This window comes from Podarcis bocagei, assembly GCF_964188305.1.
Source record: "Podarcis bocagei genome assembly, chromosome: 12".
In the NCBI taxonomy this organism is placed as follows: domain Eukaryota; kingdom Metazoa; phylum Chordata; class Lepidosauria; order Squamata; family Lacertidae; genus Podarcis; species Podarcis bocagei.
The window spans coordinates 15572456-15589870 of record NC_138137.1 but is presented as its reverse complement, the minus strand read 5'-3'; the positions used below and the strand labels follow the sequence as shown (position 1 = coordinate 15589870).

The following is a 17415-nucleotide window of genomic DNA, read 5'->3' as shown; positions in this document are numbered from 1 at the left end:
ATAATCATCATCATCATCTCCATTTGAAAGTTAGTCCCAGCAAGTTCAGTGCAGCTTGCTTCCTGGTAAGTGGAGTATAGGATTGTAGCCTGAGCCTCAGTGGATCACACTGCTAAGAGTTCAGGAGTCCCTATTTTTGTGCACAGTTAGTGGGCACTGCTTGCAAATATATTGGCGCTCCAGCCCTATCATTAGGCAATGTGAGGCAACAGGCTCTCGTGCTGTTTATCCCTCAGTGTTTCCCTGCATGCAACATCCAAGACAAAGCACTCCCTAAGGTAGTCTGCTTTCTTCAGGTGTAGTGGAGAACGCTCTCCAATTGCTGAAGTAAGAGCACAGAATGGGACTTAGGGGTTTATTTTAGGTGTCACATATAAAGCTTATTATAATGGATGGATGGCGGCTAACAGATTGAGGTTGAATCCTGACAAGACAGAAGTAATGTTTTGGAAGAGGAGCGGGAGGCGCTGTGGTCTAAACCACCAAGCCTCTTGCTGATCAGAAGTTCGTGGTTCAAATCCACACTACAGGCTGAGCTCCCGTTGCTCTGTCCCAGCTCCTGCCAACCTAGCAGTTCAAAAGCACGCCCTTGCAAGTAGATAAATAGGTACAGCTGTGGCGGGAAGGTAAATGGCATTTCCGTGTGCTCTGGCTTATGTCACAGTGTTCCGTTGTGCCAGAAGCAGTATAGCCATACTGGCCACATGACCCGGAAAGCTGTCTGTGGACAAACGCCAGCTCCCTTGGCCTGAAGCGAGATGAGTGCTGCAACCCCATAGTTGCCTTTGACTGCACATAACTGTCCAGGGGTCCTTTACCTTTTAACCTTTTTTTTACTGTTTTTGGGGGACCGGGTGAGCAGGTTCTGAATGGGGTAACAGGTGCGCAGCCTGGCAGTCATTTTGGACTCACCGCTGTCCATGGAGGCACAGGTCTACCAGCTCCATCTGGTACGCAGGCTGAGACCCTACCTGCCCATGGACTGTCTCGCCAGAGAGTTGCATGCTCTGGTTATCTCCTGCTTGGACTACTGCAATGTACTCTAGGTGGGGCTACCTTTGAAGGTGACCTAGAAACTACAACTAATCCAGAATGCGGCAGCTAGACTGGTGACTGGGAGTGGCCGCCGGGACCATAGAACACTGGTCCTGGCTCCCAGTACGTTTCCGAGCACAATTCAAAGCCCTGAATGGCCTTGGCCCAGTATACCTGAAGGAGCATCTCCACCCCCATCATTCAGCCCAGACACTGAGGTCCAGCTCCAAGGGCCTTCTGGTGGTTCCCTCCCTGCAAGAAGTGAGGTTATAGGGACCCAGCCTTCTTGGTAGTGGCACCCGCCATGTGGAACACCCTCCCATCAAGGAAATAAACAACTGTGTGACTTTTAGAAGACATCTGAAGGCAGCCCTGTTTAGGGAAGTTTTTAGTGTTTGATGTTTTATTGCTTTTTATTATTAATAATATTCTAATATTTTATTATTATTAATATTCAGAGTGGACAGGGTATAACATTATTATTATTATTATTATTATTATTATTATTATTATTATTATTATTATTATTATTACAAATGTGAGAACATAATTTGTCTATCACCCACAGTTCTTGAGTGACCGGTATATTAAATTAGCACTCCTTGTATTGCTCCAATTCCATTTTCTCTATAGTCTTGCTGAACCCAAAGGGCCTAGATCTGCCTTTTGCAGTATAGAGCTAGTTGCTTTTAGGTACCATACATAGTGAATGTACCACTCCAGAGCACCGAAAAGAATAAACTGTCAGAATCTTTGGTGGCCGTTTTATGCCTGAAAAGGGAATCAGTTGGGCATGGCAGTTGTGATTAATATTGAATTGTTTTGTGGACAGATGAAAGGGGATATTGGAAGGCATCTAATGAACAGGAAAACCAGCCAAAGTCTTAATAAATAAACACACTTAAAATGGTTCTATGCAATCACATGATATTATGATAAGGGCTGATCTGAAAAGCCCAGTGATTTGATTGGTTTAGGATGATGTCATCGGATTGCAACTATTAAGATTGCTGTGATCCTTTCATTGGTGAAATGCAATGACATGTGTAATCTGGAAGTGTATAAAAAATATGGCTTTGGATGTGGTTCTTGGCAGCCTCCTTATTTTTGTGGCTGTCCCTATGCGTATTTTTATTTCAATAAAGGCCTTTCTTTTCACTTGGAGCCTGCACCCTTTTGTTTGGGGTTTCTGAGAGGAAATGCCTCCAGTCTAGGCACTTCTTTTTGAATTTCTCCAACAGATGCATCAGGGCTTTTTTCTGCCCGTACTTCTTTTCGTCTTGTTGCTGCACCAAAATGGCTCAATTCGAAAGCACCCGCCGTTTCCCTTATGTTGTAAAACACTGCTTTTTCAAATAAGAGACCGTTCTGTTCTCTCCGTTATGAGCGTATTTATTCTACAGGAAACACGTGGTCGACATGACAGGCGTTCTTTCGCATGCGCGACACCACACACGAATACACGAGGAAGATGAGGCACAGTAACGCCACGGCTGTGAAGAAGAGAAGCAGCCCAGCGAACAGGGAGGGGCTCATGGGGGACAAGATCATATTGCTCTCTGCTGGAATCATGTTGGTGAGGCTGAGCATGTAGCCTAGCGACCAGGCTATGCTGCTGTTATCGACCTGAAACACAGGAAAAGAACAGCAAATTAGACTCTCCAGATAAGAAATCTCAGGGCCATTCTAGAAGATAGAAGATCTGCTTTTCCTATGTACTGTGGGTTGTTGTTTTTTAATATGACCAAAAAAGTTGCTATAAGAAATTAATAGCATATTTTCATACATTTGTGAATAGCAAAACAAGCATGTTGGGTGCATGTAGTAAAAGGCCAGTTCACAGATATCTGTATGTGGAAGCAAATCTTCAGCAGATACAGTGGTACTTCGGGTTAAGTACTTAATTCGTTCCGGAGGTCCGTACTTAACCTGAAACTGTTCTTAACCTGAAGCACCACTTTAGCTAATGGGGCCTCCTGCCCCTGGAGCACGATTTCTGTTCTCACCCTGAAGCAAAGTTCTTAACCTGAAGCAATATTTCTGGGTTAACGGAGTCTGTAACCTGAAGCGTATGTAACCTGAAGCGTATGTAACCCGAGGTACCACTGTATACAGAGCCAGGGTTTTTCGGCTGTGGCTCCAATCTGTTGGAACGCTCTGTCACAAGAGACTAGGGCCCTGCGGGACTTGACATCTTTCCGCAGGGCCTGCAAGACAGAGCTGTTCCACCAGGCCTTTGGCCAGGGCACAGCCTGACTCCCTCCTTTGGCAATCTTCACAGAACTCTAGTCTAATGGTTGCCATCAATTTGATTTGAATTAATTTTATAATGAAATGATTTAGAATATTGTATTATTTTATTGTTGTTAGCTGCCCTGAGCCCGGCTTCGGCTGGGGAGGGCGGGATATAAATAAAAATTTATATCTATTATTATTATTATTATTATTATTATTATTATTATTATTATCCCACCTCTTCCCATTCATTGCATCTTTTCATGTTAACTCCATCTGCATTTGCACACAGACACTGTTCTCAATGCTCTTGCTAAGAAATAAAGGAGTGGACAGATGGTACAAGTGGGACTATCGCCTCTTCATCCAACAATCAACATGTGAAGAGGTTCTGATTCAAACTGAAGATTTTATATGTGACATGAGAGGGTGCATGCACCTGAATCTTATTGCTGTATAATGTTACATGCTCAGCCTGAGACGGAACTAGCTCAAAGCTGAAGCTCAGACTGTCTAAAAGGTCAATATGCCAACTAAAAAAAATACTCTGGTTAATAATGTTTAAAACAAACAAAATAATGTCAAGCAAGGATTTCCAAAACATGCTCCCTCTGCCAAAAATAATACTAAAATTTACACAGCAACGATGCTCCTAGGATTGCCAGTACAGCGGTGCCTCGTAAGACGAAAAGAATCCGTTCTGTGATTCTCTTCGTCTAGCGGTTTTTTCGTCTTGCGAAGCAAGCCCATTGAAGGATTAGCGGATTAGCGCTATTAGCGGCTTTTAGCGGCTTATCTGCTGATCAGATCAGCTGATAAGCGGCTTAGCGGCTTAGAAAAGGGGGGGGACCAGCAGGAACTCGCAAGACATTGTCGTCTTGCGAAGCAAGCCCATAGGAAATTCGTTTTGCGAAGCACCTCCAAAACAGAAAACTCTTTCGTCTAGCGAGTTTTCCGTCTTGCGAGGCATTCGTCTTGCGGGGCACCACTGCATATAGCATCATGAGCTCCCCTCCCTTGCCACTTTTTTTAATAATACCAAGATATGTTGTAATAATTTCTGGTCATAATATTTCGCTTCTGTAATCTGTTGAAAAATGCAGAGTAAAATTATTTTTTGCTGATTTTTTCCTATGTACTGTGTTGCTTCTTTCGTCGAATCTTCACACATAGCGGTATTTCTGCAGGAGGGATGTGTTATGTACTGAAGTTCTCACCCTGGGCCAGCAGGGGGATACTGTAGGTAGTTATGCAAATAAGGGATCGAAAGTGACATTCAGTGATTGGATAGTTTTAGAAAATTGTTACAGTTACATTGTACTGGAGCTCTATATAAGCAGGCTGACTGAACCCTTCAGTTCAGTTCTGTCCTGGCCTGTGAATAAACAAGAGCTGTTTGAAGAATCGCTGTGTGGTCTGATATGTTCACCCACAACTTAACAGGATGAGCAGTATCTTCTGTGCAGGGAGGCAGGGATTACTTGGCTAGCAGGAGCATAGGTATTTGATGCTTTCCAAAAGAAAGCAGAATAGATGTTTTAGTCCAGATTGGCCCACTTCAAATGTATTGCGAAATCATGGTTTTCCTTTGCAACAGGTTCATGGGCTTTGTGCAGCCTCCTCCACTGTTCCCTCTGCCCAATTTAAAAAACAAAGACAATGTTTAAAATTAAAATTTAATTTGCTGACTACTCACATATGATTCCTACCAGTGCTTTCTTCCTCGTTTTTCTTTTTTAATAGAAAAAGGGTGCCAGCACCCGCCAGGAAGTCCTTAACGGCAAGCACCACACTTTTAACATTTGGAAAAAGGTGCCAGCACTGTGTACCCTGAAGTACTGATCCCTGGGGTGATGCCAAAAGTTTTGGTGTCCCCCATTTGTCCATTAGTATACACTCATATACACATAAATATACACACAGGTATATATTTACTAGGGACGCGGGTGGCGCTGTGGGTTGAACCACAGAGCCTAGGACTTGCTGATCAGAAGGTCGGCAGTTCAAATCCCTGCGACGGGGTGAGCTCCTGTTGCTCGGTCCCTGCTCCTGCCAACCTAGCAATTCGAAAGCACCTCAAAGTGCAAGTAGATAAATAGGTACAACTGCGGCTGGAAGGTAAACGGCATTTCCGTGTGCTGCTCTGGTTCGCCAGAAGCGGCTTAGTCATGCTGGCCACATGACCTGGAAGCTGTACGCCGGCTCCCTCGGCCAGTAAAGCGAGATGAGCGCCGCAACCCCAGAGTCGGCCACAACTGGACCTAATGGTCAGGGGTCCCTTTACCTTTACCTTTATATATTTACTGACCACTCCCAAGGGTCCCCTGCTCTGATGCCACACTGCACCTTTCAATGTGCAACCCATGGAGGGTTGGCCAAGGGTCCAGGTATCCCTCTACTTGAAAAAAAACCTTAGCCACCACTTCAAAAAACCTCCATCTGCCATCTGACAAAGTCCTGGAGGAGCATCATAGCTCAGTGGTAGAGCAGAGGGTCCCCAGCATCTTTGAATCGGGCTGGGAGAGAACCCTGACTCATATCCTGGAGAGTCAGTCTAATAAATCCTAAACTAAGCAGACAGATGCTCGGACTCTGTAAGCCAGCTTCCAATGTCCCTAGTTGCTGGAAAATTTTTACACATCACTTGGGAAGACAGGCGAACTAATGTCAGCGTCCTGGAAGAAGCAGAGATCACCAGTGTCAAAGCAATGATTCTTCAACATCAACTTCGTTGGACTGGTCATGTTGTGCGGATGCCTGATGATCGTCTTCCAAAGCAACTACTCTATTCTGAACTTAAGAATGGAAAGCGAAATACCAGTGGACAACGAAAGAGGTTCAAAGACTCCCTCAAGGCAAATCTTTAAAAGCGTAGTATAGACACCGACAACTGGGACTTTACCAAAGTTGTTGTGGACTTTGAAGATGCTTAAACTCAGGACGCAAGGGAGAAACGTGCTAAGAGGAAGGCACGCTTGGCAAATCCTCAACTCCTGCCCGGAAACCTATGTCCTCACTGTGGAAGGATGTGTGGATCCAGAATTGGCCTCCACAGTCACTTACGGACTCACTGTTAAGACCGTGCTCATGGAAGACAATCTTACTCGGCTACAAGTGATCGCCAAAGAAGTAGTGGCAGGAGCAATTCTGTTCACAGTAAAGTCAACTGTTTTCCAAATTTATTTTTAATTTTTGCAACAGTTAAGAAACATGTTATGTACTGAAGTTCTCACCCTGGGCCAGCAGGGGGATACTGTAGATAGTTATGCAAATAAGGGATCAAAAGTGATGTTCAGTGATTGGATAGTTTTAGAAAATTGCTATGGTTACATTGTACTGGAGCTCTATATAAGCAGGCTGACTGAACCCTTCAGTTCAGTTCTGTCCTGGCCTGTGAATAAACAAGAGCTGTTTGAAGAATCGCTGTGTCGTCTGATATGTTCACCCACAACTTAACAAAACATCTATTGACAATGGCTCTGAGTCCCTAACTTTGTTTTCATCTTTCAAGACTTCCACCCTTAAGACTCCCGCCCTAAGATTTCCAAAGTCTTAATCTTTCAAGACTTCCACTATCTTTTGAGGGGGGGTTGAGGGATGGGTGTTAAACTTACTTCCTTCTGAAAGCGAATCTGTGGCCAAGTCTCTGCACTGAACTTATACCCATGTATAAGCAGGTAATAGATGTAGTTAGCTGAAAAGCAGTAAGATTTTGCGTAGATTTCATCAAATTTAGGTATCATGTACGGAAGCTGAAAAACAAAAACAGTTACTCAAAACCAAATCAACGTTAATATTTATTTCATTGGGGAAATTTCTACTCTGGCCTTCCGTTGTCATCAAGGTCATTAGGGCAGGTAAAGAAATGGTACTCTGAATATCCAAGGTAAGACTCTTGGTGTACGGTAATTAGCTCTGAATATGAGTTTGTCAAGGGAAAGAAACACGGCAATGAAGCAATATAAATGTGGAGATCTGCCTGGAAGCAATCGTGCCAACTTGTTTTGAAGTGATATATATTCTATTTCTAGAGGATACCTGTTAAGACTTCTGCTAGAGAACAGTATTTTGGTTTTAGTTATTTGTATAGAACTGAGTATGAGAATAATAGAATCATAAAATTGGAAGGGACACTAATCCATCCCCCTTCAACGCAGGAATATTGGATTTTTGTTTTACCATTCTAACAATAAAAATAAAAAAGCATGATCCAGCAACATTTAAACACTTGCCTCTAGATAATTTGGCTAGATAATTCTCAGCATTAGGAACATGCTTCTGTTGTCAAGTTTCAGAGTCTGAATCTAAATTTTATGAAAAGCAAGACATATTTACCTGGAAGTAAGTCTCATGGTAAATAGTGGAAATTATTCACAGGAAAGTGTGCGTTGGAATGCAGCCTAAATCAATTTTGTCCTCATTTGATGAATGAGAGTGTTTAGTTTTGCACAAGTATAGCAAACTTTTGTCAACAGTTGCCTTCTACGAGTTCAGAAGATAGATACAGACCTGATTCCAATTCTCTGAACATAATGTCCACATGCTTGAATTAAAATCAGCCAGTGAAAATTCTCCAGTTAAATTCAGAGCATTGACTGTGTAGTAAAATCCAGAAAAGGCCTATGGATTAAGGCAGGTAAAAGTTATACCTCAACTGTGGTTTTATTTTTTATTATTATTTATTTACTATTTTACAAAAACATAAGCAGGACAGAAACGAAATGAGATAAAAACTGTAAACACACAAACATGTGTATGTCTAGAAACATGATTCTAAACAATAGTTCACCAAATTTCCTTTAGAGCAGAACATGGGAAACAACAAATCGGGCTATAATCCTGCATGTTATTCCAGAAATTTCTTAATAAGACCCCTTTTCCAATGAACATTTATTTTCTTGAAAACTCCTTATTTTGCTCTTATCTGGGAAATCATTATTATCTAAGTTCCCTCTCCTGTTCATCCAATAATAGCAATCAACTTTTCAACTTATCTCTTTTTCAACTTATCTCTTAATCATACATAATATGATTATTTGGGGGAATTCAGATAAGCGATATCCTGTAATTTCTTGAATAGTTTCCAGCTGTAAAGAAATGCTGACTACAAAACTACACATACATGCACACATACACAGACAAACAGCACAATAAACACCAGGCAAATGAAACGTACCACAAAGTTCCCTTTAACCTTTGGTTGATAGACGCCATTAAACGAACAGTCTTCCTTCCCCCTGCAACTTGCGAAATCAAATAACTTGGATACGGCTTCCCTGCAGAGAGCTGGATCTCCACTTCCAGTGACATTTACAAGCTGGTCTGGGTTGTAGTTCTCTGGCCTTATAAAGGCCGTGCAGAGGCTGCCGTACAAGTATTTCGTGGTTACAACAGTTTTGTAATTCCGAGGATAGCATGGATTATTGATCCTGGATTTATCACCTGAATTCTGGCAGTTGATAAACAACAAACAAACAAGGAGGTTTTAAACAGGAGGGATAATTTCGACAGGAGTCATTGTTGCAGGCGACGTCACTAAAATAGGCCGTATGTTTTGCATTTTTCCCTGACCAACATGCATCCATAAAGGGAGGCAGCTTTGCAGTAGAAAAACCTCCCCCTGTGCTTCTCTGAATTCCACCTTTCTGAAGTTGCTTTCGCTTAATAAAAACCACTGGGTTTTTGTTACATCAGCTTTGGACTTCCTGTGTTTTCTTGTCTCTCCATCTTCCCCTGTGGCCAGTAACTCGGACTGACATAACTTAGATTGTCAATCGCCTTTTTTCCATTTTTTTTCTTTTTTGTGTTGTCTTAAAAAAGTTCAACCATTCCTAAAACGACTTTTGGGGGCGTACCGCTTTTTACTTTTTGAAATATACCTCTCTGGGAGAAAGAAGACTGCTGATTGAATCTCCACTGCTCCAGGTTTTTTGTTATGAGAAAATGGCAAACAAGCCATGCAAACTGTTATGTACTGAAGTTCTCACCCTGAGCCAGCAGGGGGATACTGTAGGTAGTTATGCAAATAAGGGATTGAAAGTGACGTTCAGTGATTGGATAGTTTTAGAAAATTGTTACAGTTACGTTGTACTGGAGCTCTCTATAAGCAGGCTGACTGAACCCTTCAGTTCAGTTGTGTTCTGGCCTGTGAATAAACAAGAGCTGTTTGAAGAATCGCTGTGTCGTCTGATATGTTCACCCACAACTTAACACAAACTGTTTGCTCCACCACTGAACTCTGTACCCTTCTCTGCATTCAAGAAGTAGACCGTCCTAGCAGAAGAGCATTCCCTCAGCCATACCTGTAGTATCAATGCCAACAGTTTTTTCTCTGCTTCATCTCTCCCGTAACACTGGAAGCTGTGCGTGTACACGCTGTATTCATAGCCGTACAGCTGCACTGGCAGCGTGCTGTTGGTCGTGTCACCGGTCTCATCGGGGATGAACGATATTTGGGTGGAGGCCCCTCCTAAATCGAGGGCACCTGTGGTCTCTGCTCCGTGGGGATGGACCCAGGCCCTCCAAAGGTTTCTCTGGAAAGGAAGAAGGTAGATTTGACATCCCGGGCCGCCATGGGGCTCTGCTCTCATCTAAACTTTCCCTTCTGAGCTTACAGGGTGTCACAAAACTGCACTGAGATCAATGCAAAAAGCGCTCTCCAGATCGCCTGTGGGAGCTGTATAAATCAGAGTGTTCTTCCAAAGAATAAAGCCACAGAAGTAGCAAGACGCTGTCACAAGAAGAGTTTGGAATAGTGTAGTTCACCCTACGTACATTTGATCAGGGCGGTTGGGGCACCACCAGTTTCACTCTGGAAAATATGCCAACCAGGCCTGTATCGCGAGCCAAATGCGTAGGCAAAGATGTTCAGCCCATGCACAGTCAGCAGCACAATGCTGAAACCAACAGGACGGGCCAGTTCCAGGTTTGAGGGGGCATTGGGCAAAGTGTTCCCCACAGTCTGTGGGCCCTGGCAGGCTTACCTGGCCATAAAACAATGAACGGGGTGGTGGTACAATGCCTACTGCAATCAACAGGAGATAATATCACCAAGGAAACTGGTGATGAACGCAAACAATAAACGTCCATAGAAATGGCAAAAGCAGTTTCTTTCCCAAATAGGTTTTATCTTAAACAATTGCAAACGCAGTAAATGATGAGTTCACTTATGATATATCAGTGGCTCAGTGCTCATTTCTTCTCTTTCCAAAATAGGTTTTATCTTGAGCAATTGGAAACACAGTAAATAAAGAGTCCACTTGTGATATACCAGTGGTTCAGTGCTTGGATGTCGTTCCAGTAATCAGAAGTTTCATCGCTAAAGAATCCTCTGACATTGGGACGCGAGTGGCACTGTGGTCTAAACCACCGAGTCTCTTGGACTTGCCGATCAGAAGGTCAGTGGTTTGAATCCACGCAATGGGTGAGCTCCCGTTGCCAGGGGCGTAGGAAGGGGACCGGCGGGGGTGGTGTGCCCCAGGTGTCATCCCGGGGGTGTGTGTGTGACAAAATCCTCCCAGGGCGGATCACCGCCACACCAATAGGACCCCCTGGTGGATTGCCGCAGCAACAATCAGCCCCCTTCTGGGGGGACCACCCCCACATCGATCATCACCCCGGCAGACCGCCGCTGCGCCGATGGGACAAACGCCAGCTTCCTCGGCCTGAAAGTGAGATTAGCGCTGCAACCCCATAGTCACCTTTGACTGGACTTAACCGTCCAGGGGTCCTTTACCTTTTCCTTTTTACCTCTGACATCGTCCTCTTTCTCTGCTCCTCCTGATGGAAACATGCAGATGGAGGCAAATACAGTGGTACCTCGGGTTACATACACTTCAGGTTACAGACCCCGCTAACCCAGAAATAATACCTTGGGTTAAGAACTTTGCTTCAGGATGAGAACAGAAATCATGCTCCAGCGGCGCAACGGCAGCAGGAGGCCCCATTAGCTAAAGTGGTGCTTCAGGTTAAGAACAGCTTCAGGTTAAGAACGGACCTCTGGAATTAATTAAGTTCTTAACCCGAGGTACCACTGTATACCCCTGCTTTAAGTCGTGGGCATACTGTCTCCTCTTGTGTATTATTTACTACAAAGCTCGATGACTAAGCTCTTTATCGACAAAACGTTGGATTATGAGCACTGAACCACTACTATGTCACAAGTGGACTCTTCATTAACTGCGTTTGCAATTGTTCAAGATAAAATAGTTGCCCAGGCTTCCATGGCAGCAGTGGCACCGCTCTGAGCAGCCCCGGGTGGCTAGGTCTAGCTGTCCTTTTGATTTCTCACAATGCCCAGAGCAACACTACATCAGGTGCATTGCAGGGAAGTTGGCTAGATATGGCTGTCTGGCACTGCTCAGTGCCAGGCCAGAAAAATAATGCCACCCCTCAAATCAGCGGACATCATCAGTAGCCTCTGTCAGGGCACTAGTACCGTGGCAACTTGGCCAGCTGCTATCACCACTCCTGTCAACAGAGCTCCTTATTCTGTGCACAGGGAAAGAGTTCCCTGTGGCATTTTGTCAAACAGCTGTGAAAGCAAAGGGCCTGCCGTACATAGGGACAGGGCTACTGTGTCATCGTTTCCTCTGTTCCCGGTTTGGTGTTTTAGCACCAAAGGATAAAAGGAAGATTGTTCCACTGGAAGAACTGGGGGAACCTGGGAAGGGCATGGCTTAGGAGGACATTGAGTGTGGAGTGTAAACCACAAAGTTGCATTGAAGGGAGAGGGAAGGGTTGCTTTCTATATTTTATACCTAAGAAGGATCTTCATATATACCTAAGAAGGATCTTCATATTCTCTGTAAGTTAATTTCTGAGCTAAGGGCCCCTCAAGGAATGCAAGATAAGACAGAGACTGTAAGCTAGAAATAGCCTCGCCTTAGGAATGCAAGATAAAAAAAAGACACAGACGGGAGGAGACGGGGGGATGCAGGACGCTTAGAAAGAACAATAAGGAGGGCTGTTTTAGAAGGCTATAGACATGCTAAAAATAAGTTGAAAACTTTTTCGGGAGGGCGTGGGGAGGAGGGAGAGAGCCCACTCAAGGTATAAGAAAATCTGCAGAGGGGTATTTTCGGGGCAGTCAGTTTTTCCAGAATTTATTCTGCTGGCTGTCTCCTGTGCACAGAGAATAAAACTGCTTTCCTCCAAAGAAGGATCTTTCCTGGAGTTTTCTTTTACTCTCTCTCTGGATCTGAGGACGCGGGCCAACGATTCCCTGGCATGGACTAGGCTCAGCCTACATCTTGGTTCCCTGACCGGGAACCTGCCCCACCTCAGAGGGCTGGAGAGAGCCAGGCTCAACCTGGTGGACAGCTCGGATCGGTGATTGCAGCTTCCACGCGCACCCTGCCAATTTGTGGGGGGAACCAGCCACACCGCTCCAGAGCAAGGACCCAGGTCGAGGGAGGAAAGAGGACTGGCCAGGGAAGGGACTCTGCAGCAAAAAAAAAACGGTAAGCCCAAGGGAAAGGGCGTGGACGGGGGCCCAAGGGAAAAAAGGGAGGCCTGATCAGCCTCACCTGGTTATGCAGTAGTGTGCAGCCAGGAAGGGAAAAAAGGGCGTGGCAGTGATGTGCCACCAGGTGGGCATGGGGCCCAAGGGAAAAAAGGGAGGCCTGATCAGCCTCACCTGGTTATGCAGTAGTGTGCAGCCAGGAAGGGAAAAAAGGGCGTGGCAGTGGTGTGCCACCAGGTGGGCATGGGGCCCAAGGGAAAAAAAAGGAGGCCTGATCAGCCTCACCTGGTTATGCAGTAGTGTGCAGCCAGGAAGGGGGGGGGGAAGGCGTGGCAGTGGTGTGCCACCAACAAGGTTTTTTTGTTTTTTGTTTTTTTGTTTTTTGGTAAAAAGAAAAAGCAGCAAAGGGTGCTGCTAGGGCCCCGGTCGAAGTCTAAGCGCTGCCGGTTATGGTTGGTTGTTGGTTTTGTGCCCAGAAAAAGCAGCAAAGGGTGCTGCTAGGGCCCCGGTCGAAGTCTAAGCGCTGCCGGTTATGGTTGGTTGTTGGTTTTGTGCCCAGAAAAAGCAGCAAAGGGTGCTGCTAGGGCCCCGGTCGAAGTCTAAGCGCTGCCGGTTGTGGTTGTGGTTGGTTTTGTGCCCAGAAGAAGCAGTAAAAGGTGCTCTTGGGCCCCGGTCGAAGTTGTGAAGCACTGCCGGTTGTGATTTTGGTTTTTGGGGGAAAAAAGGGGTTGGGGGAGGCGCATGGGTTTTTCTGAATGTGCGTGTGGGGACACTCCAGTGAATGTTTTGAGTATGTGAGACGTTGAAAGCAACGTCTGGCCTGTGACTGAGTGAAAAAATAACGTTAGGAGGAGGGAGTGTCCCAGTATCCCAAGTGTCCAAGTGTTCCAGGGTCATGGAGAAAAAGCAGTAAAACAACTCCCATGACCCCCCTGCAATGCTTTCCTGAACAAATTGAAAAGATGCCACGAAGGGAGAAGATTGGGGATTTTAAAAACCTGATGAAAAAATAGACTCCAACACTTATGTGGAGTTCCTAACCGTCTCCCATGGCTCAAGTAAAGTAGAACTGTGATTACCTGTGCCATGCCAAACTGTGCCCAGTATGGCAGCAAGTACAAGTTAAAAAGCCAGCAGTTTTGCCAGTCCCAGAAGAGAAGTCCCAGAAGAAAAGGAGGAAGGAATAATTAGCCCCCCTCCACCCTATGCAGCAACTGCACCAGGGCTAAATGAGGTTTCCCCTACCCAACCCCCAAGAAAAGAGACTGAGGGAGAAAAGAAAGAGAAGAGGAAAGTGAAGAAGAAGGTGGTATAGAGAATGAAGAATTCAGAAGGTGAAGTGGACAAGCAGTCCAAAAGAGTGTTTCAGTATGTAGAACCATGTGGCTTCTTGAGTTCTAGAAGCAGCACAATGCAAGGATGTGAACTGGCAGAAAGATACAGAAGGGAAGGCTTTGAGAGCCGCATAGGAAGATAAATGCCCTCAGGGCAGCGGACAATACTAATAGTTGCAATTGAGGCAGCTAAAACTCCACTTTGATGGCCCCACTCCACTGAGTGTATGACCCCCTGGAGTCATCCGATGCCCAGGACCACAGACCTCCAAGCACCTTAAATCAGAATCCTTCTTTCGAAGAGGACCTGGCCAAAATAATTAGGGGTTTGTCTTCAAACAGCCAGAAAGCCAAAAATGCAATCTCAGAGTGAGCGAGGGTGTCCACGGGAGGGGCAGAGAACGCCTAGGGAAAAAGCCAGTGCGCCATCTACAGGCAAGAGGGTCACTGGAAAATGGAATGCCCAAAGGCCCCACGCCCGACACACCCCACTCCCCACAGGGTGGGAACAGTAACCAAAGTTCCGATGCCTATGTACCCAGCCATGAGCCTCAGCGCTACAGTCACAAGCCCAGCTCTGAACTCCAGAAAAATCAAGGCAGAGGGCAAGAACAGGGATCTGTGCAGGGATACCCCATGGCCTGAACCCCACCTCTCCAGTCCTGAGAGACGAAAAAAACTTACTAGGATAAACCAGGCCCAACAAACGCAGGTTCCCAGAAGCTGCCTGGCCCTGGTCCAACAATGGTTGCTCGGCACACAGAATGAGGTTTCTGAAAATGATTTGCTCAAAGACTGTTGCAGAAGCAAGTGAACTAACTGTTTCTCATTCATGCAAGTAACAGGACATCAGCTTTTTTTTTCCCCTCCTTGTGCTAGGCGCTTGGAGGCAGCTTCAGAGCGTTATCTCTTGGCAGCTATTCCAAGAAGGACACTGCTGCATTCAGCCAGCTACCCTGAACCTCACACTTTCTGGATTTACACTTCAGCCACATAAACCCAGAAGGCCAAGAGTTACCCACCCCCCTGCCCAAAAGTATTAACCTGAAGAAGTGACTTTCTTAAAAGCAAGTGAATGCTTTCTGTGAACTTTGTCAAGTTTTTTTTTTCCTTTTAAGGTGCAATTTTACTCTGAAAAAGGAGCCGCAGCATAGCATAGGAATTGATACTTTGAGGAATTTGAAACTTTGCCAGAAGCAAGGAGTGCATTGTTCTTTCTACAGACACTGGCAAATGAACTGAAATTTGCAATATGGCTTAGAGTTCTGAAGCCCGAGCACATGAGGCTGCCAATGCCCCTATCATAAAAAACTGCCTTTGTAGCCCAAGCGGCGCCCGATATCCACCAAAAAAAATGAAGGTTTCTTTTTTTAAGGGCCACACCCTTGAATGGATGCTGGAATTAGCCCAGACCATTTATAATTAGAGGGAAAAAGAGACCCAGAAGAAAAAGGAGAAGTACCAGGCAGAGAAGTTGATGGCCCTGAAGACGGTAGGTCCACCATTAGGAGAAGAAGAGGAGGGCGAGGCCGCTTAGGAAAGAGCAACAGCATGCCTTCAAGGATTTGAAAAAGGCATTGCAACACTGTTTGTGTGACCCCGCATGCAGTCCCAGCTCTGCTTGACATGAAGGGTACCTATTTCCTCTCCCAAGCAAAATGAGAAAGTGCCAGATGCTATTGTTGCACCCGCGTTTGAAGTTCCAGGTTACCACCGCCCTCAACCCAGCTACCCTGTTGCCGGTAGGAGAAGGTGAGGAGCAGATGCACGATTGCATTGAAGTAATGGACGAAGTATATTCCAGCAGGCCTGATCTCAAAGACGAGGCAAACGAGGCTGGGCAGCGGAAGGCAGGCTATGCAGTGATAGCCCTAGAAGACCAGGTGATCGAAGCAAAGTCACTCCCACCTGGAACATCGGCCCAGCTGACAGAACTAACTGCGCTTACCAGAGCCCTGAGCCTGGCAAAGGGACAGAAGATAAACATTTATACAGATTCTAAATATGCATTCCTGACTTTACATGCCCATGGAGCCTTATGGAAAGAAAGAGGTTTGCTTACCTCCAGAGGAAGCCAGGTGGCCCACCCACAAGCCTTATTGAACCTTCTGGATGCTGTATGGGAACCCGAGGCAGTGGCAGTTATCCATTGTTATGGACACAAAACTGGACCAGGGAAAGTGGCCAGAGGAAACCGATTGGCAGACAGAGTAGCCAAGGAAGCAGCCCGAGAACTGGCCCCCACTTCGGTTATTGGAGCACTGGTCCCAGAAGAGATTTTAAGCACTACTGACAAGCCGGCCTACACAAAGCAGGAAAGGGACACTGCAGATGCCCAGGAGTTGACATTGTCCAAAGAAGGATGGTACCTTACCCCTGATGACAGGATATGGATTCCGGAGTCCCTTTCTCGGCAGGTTATTCAGAGATACCATGATTCAACCCACATAGGACCAGATGCTACAACCAAGCAGCTGGAAAAATGCTTCTATATAGCCCACCTTTACCAACTGGCAGCCCAGATCTCCAGGAAATGCCTGCTATGTCAAAAGAATAATCCCAGAGCCGGACCACTGGCTCCCCCAGGGATTCAGCACAGTGGAACTGCACCTATGGAAGATTTTGTCGTGGACTTTACTGAATTACCCCGTTGTGGACTGCACCGCTACCTGCTGGTAGCAGTGTGCACCTACACCGGATGGGTCAAAACATGGCCCACAAAGACTGAAAAGGCATTTGAAGTAACCAGGTGCCTGCTTAGGGAAATCATCCCTCGCTATGGATTGCCAAGGTCCGTAGGATCTGATAATGGACCAGCATTTGTTCATGCAGTCCTACGGGGGCTGGCGAAAGCGCTCCAAAGAATCAGCTGTCCAAGCTGACACAGGAGACCGGGTCTAATTGGGTGACCATGTTGCCCTTGGCGTTACTCAGGGTCCGCAGTCTCCCGTCAAAACGGACCCATCTGTCACCCTTTGAAATTATATTTAGGAGACCGGTCCCATATGTCAAAATGTTGTCCCCACATGCTGGTCAGGATATGCAATTGAATAATTAAGTCCAGATATTCTTCCGAGTTTTCTTTTGTCTCGACAGGTGGACCCAGGCTCGCAGCTCGCAACCCCTGTGTGTTGGCTGCATCAGTTCGAGCCAGGTGACGAAGTGTGGGTGAAAGACTGGCAGCGAGCCCCCCTACAGCCCTGCTGGAGGGGACCATACACTGTGCTACTCTCTACCCCTACTGCTGTGAAGGTTGCCGGCATCACCCCGTGGGTCCACCATACTCGAGTGAAGAAAGCCATTTCAGACTGGACAGTAACACCAGATCCAGAGAATTCCCTTCGGCTG

General features: G+C 45.9%; 1 protein-coding gene and 1 long non-coding RNA gene across 2 annotated transcripts in view; one reads left to right on the top strand and one right to left on the bottom strand.

Moving 5' to 3' along the window:
• Window positions 1-2401: 2401 nt before the first annotated feature.
• The window catches only part of LOC308570217 (ectonucleoside triphosphate diphosphohydrolase 3-like), a 36897-nt gene continuing 21883 nt past the window's right edge, over window positions 2402-17415 (bottom strand). Inside the window, 5 exon segments of the mRNA XM_081165051.1 lie at window positions 2402-2661; window positions 6885-7022; window positions 7780-7890; window positions 8447-8719; window positions 9573-9803. Of these exon segments, the coding sequence (XP_081021177.1) occupies window positions 2428-2661; window positions 6885-7022; window positions 7780-7890; window positions 8447-8719; window positions 9573-9803 (987 nt within the window). The 3' untranslated portion in view covers window positions 2402-2427.
• LOC308570290 lies at window positions 12309-13050 on the top strand. Its single transcript, XR_014001085.1, has 2 exons — window positions 12309-12751; window positions 12888-13050. It is a non-coding gene; the product is annotated as an uncharacterized lncRNA (long non-coding RNA).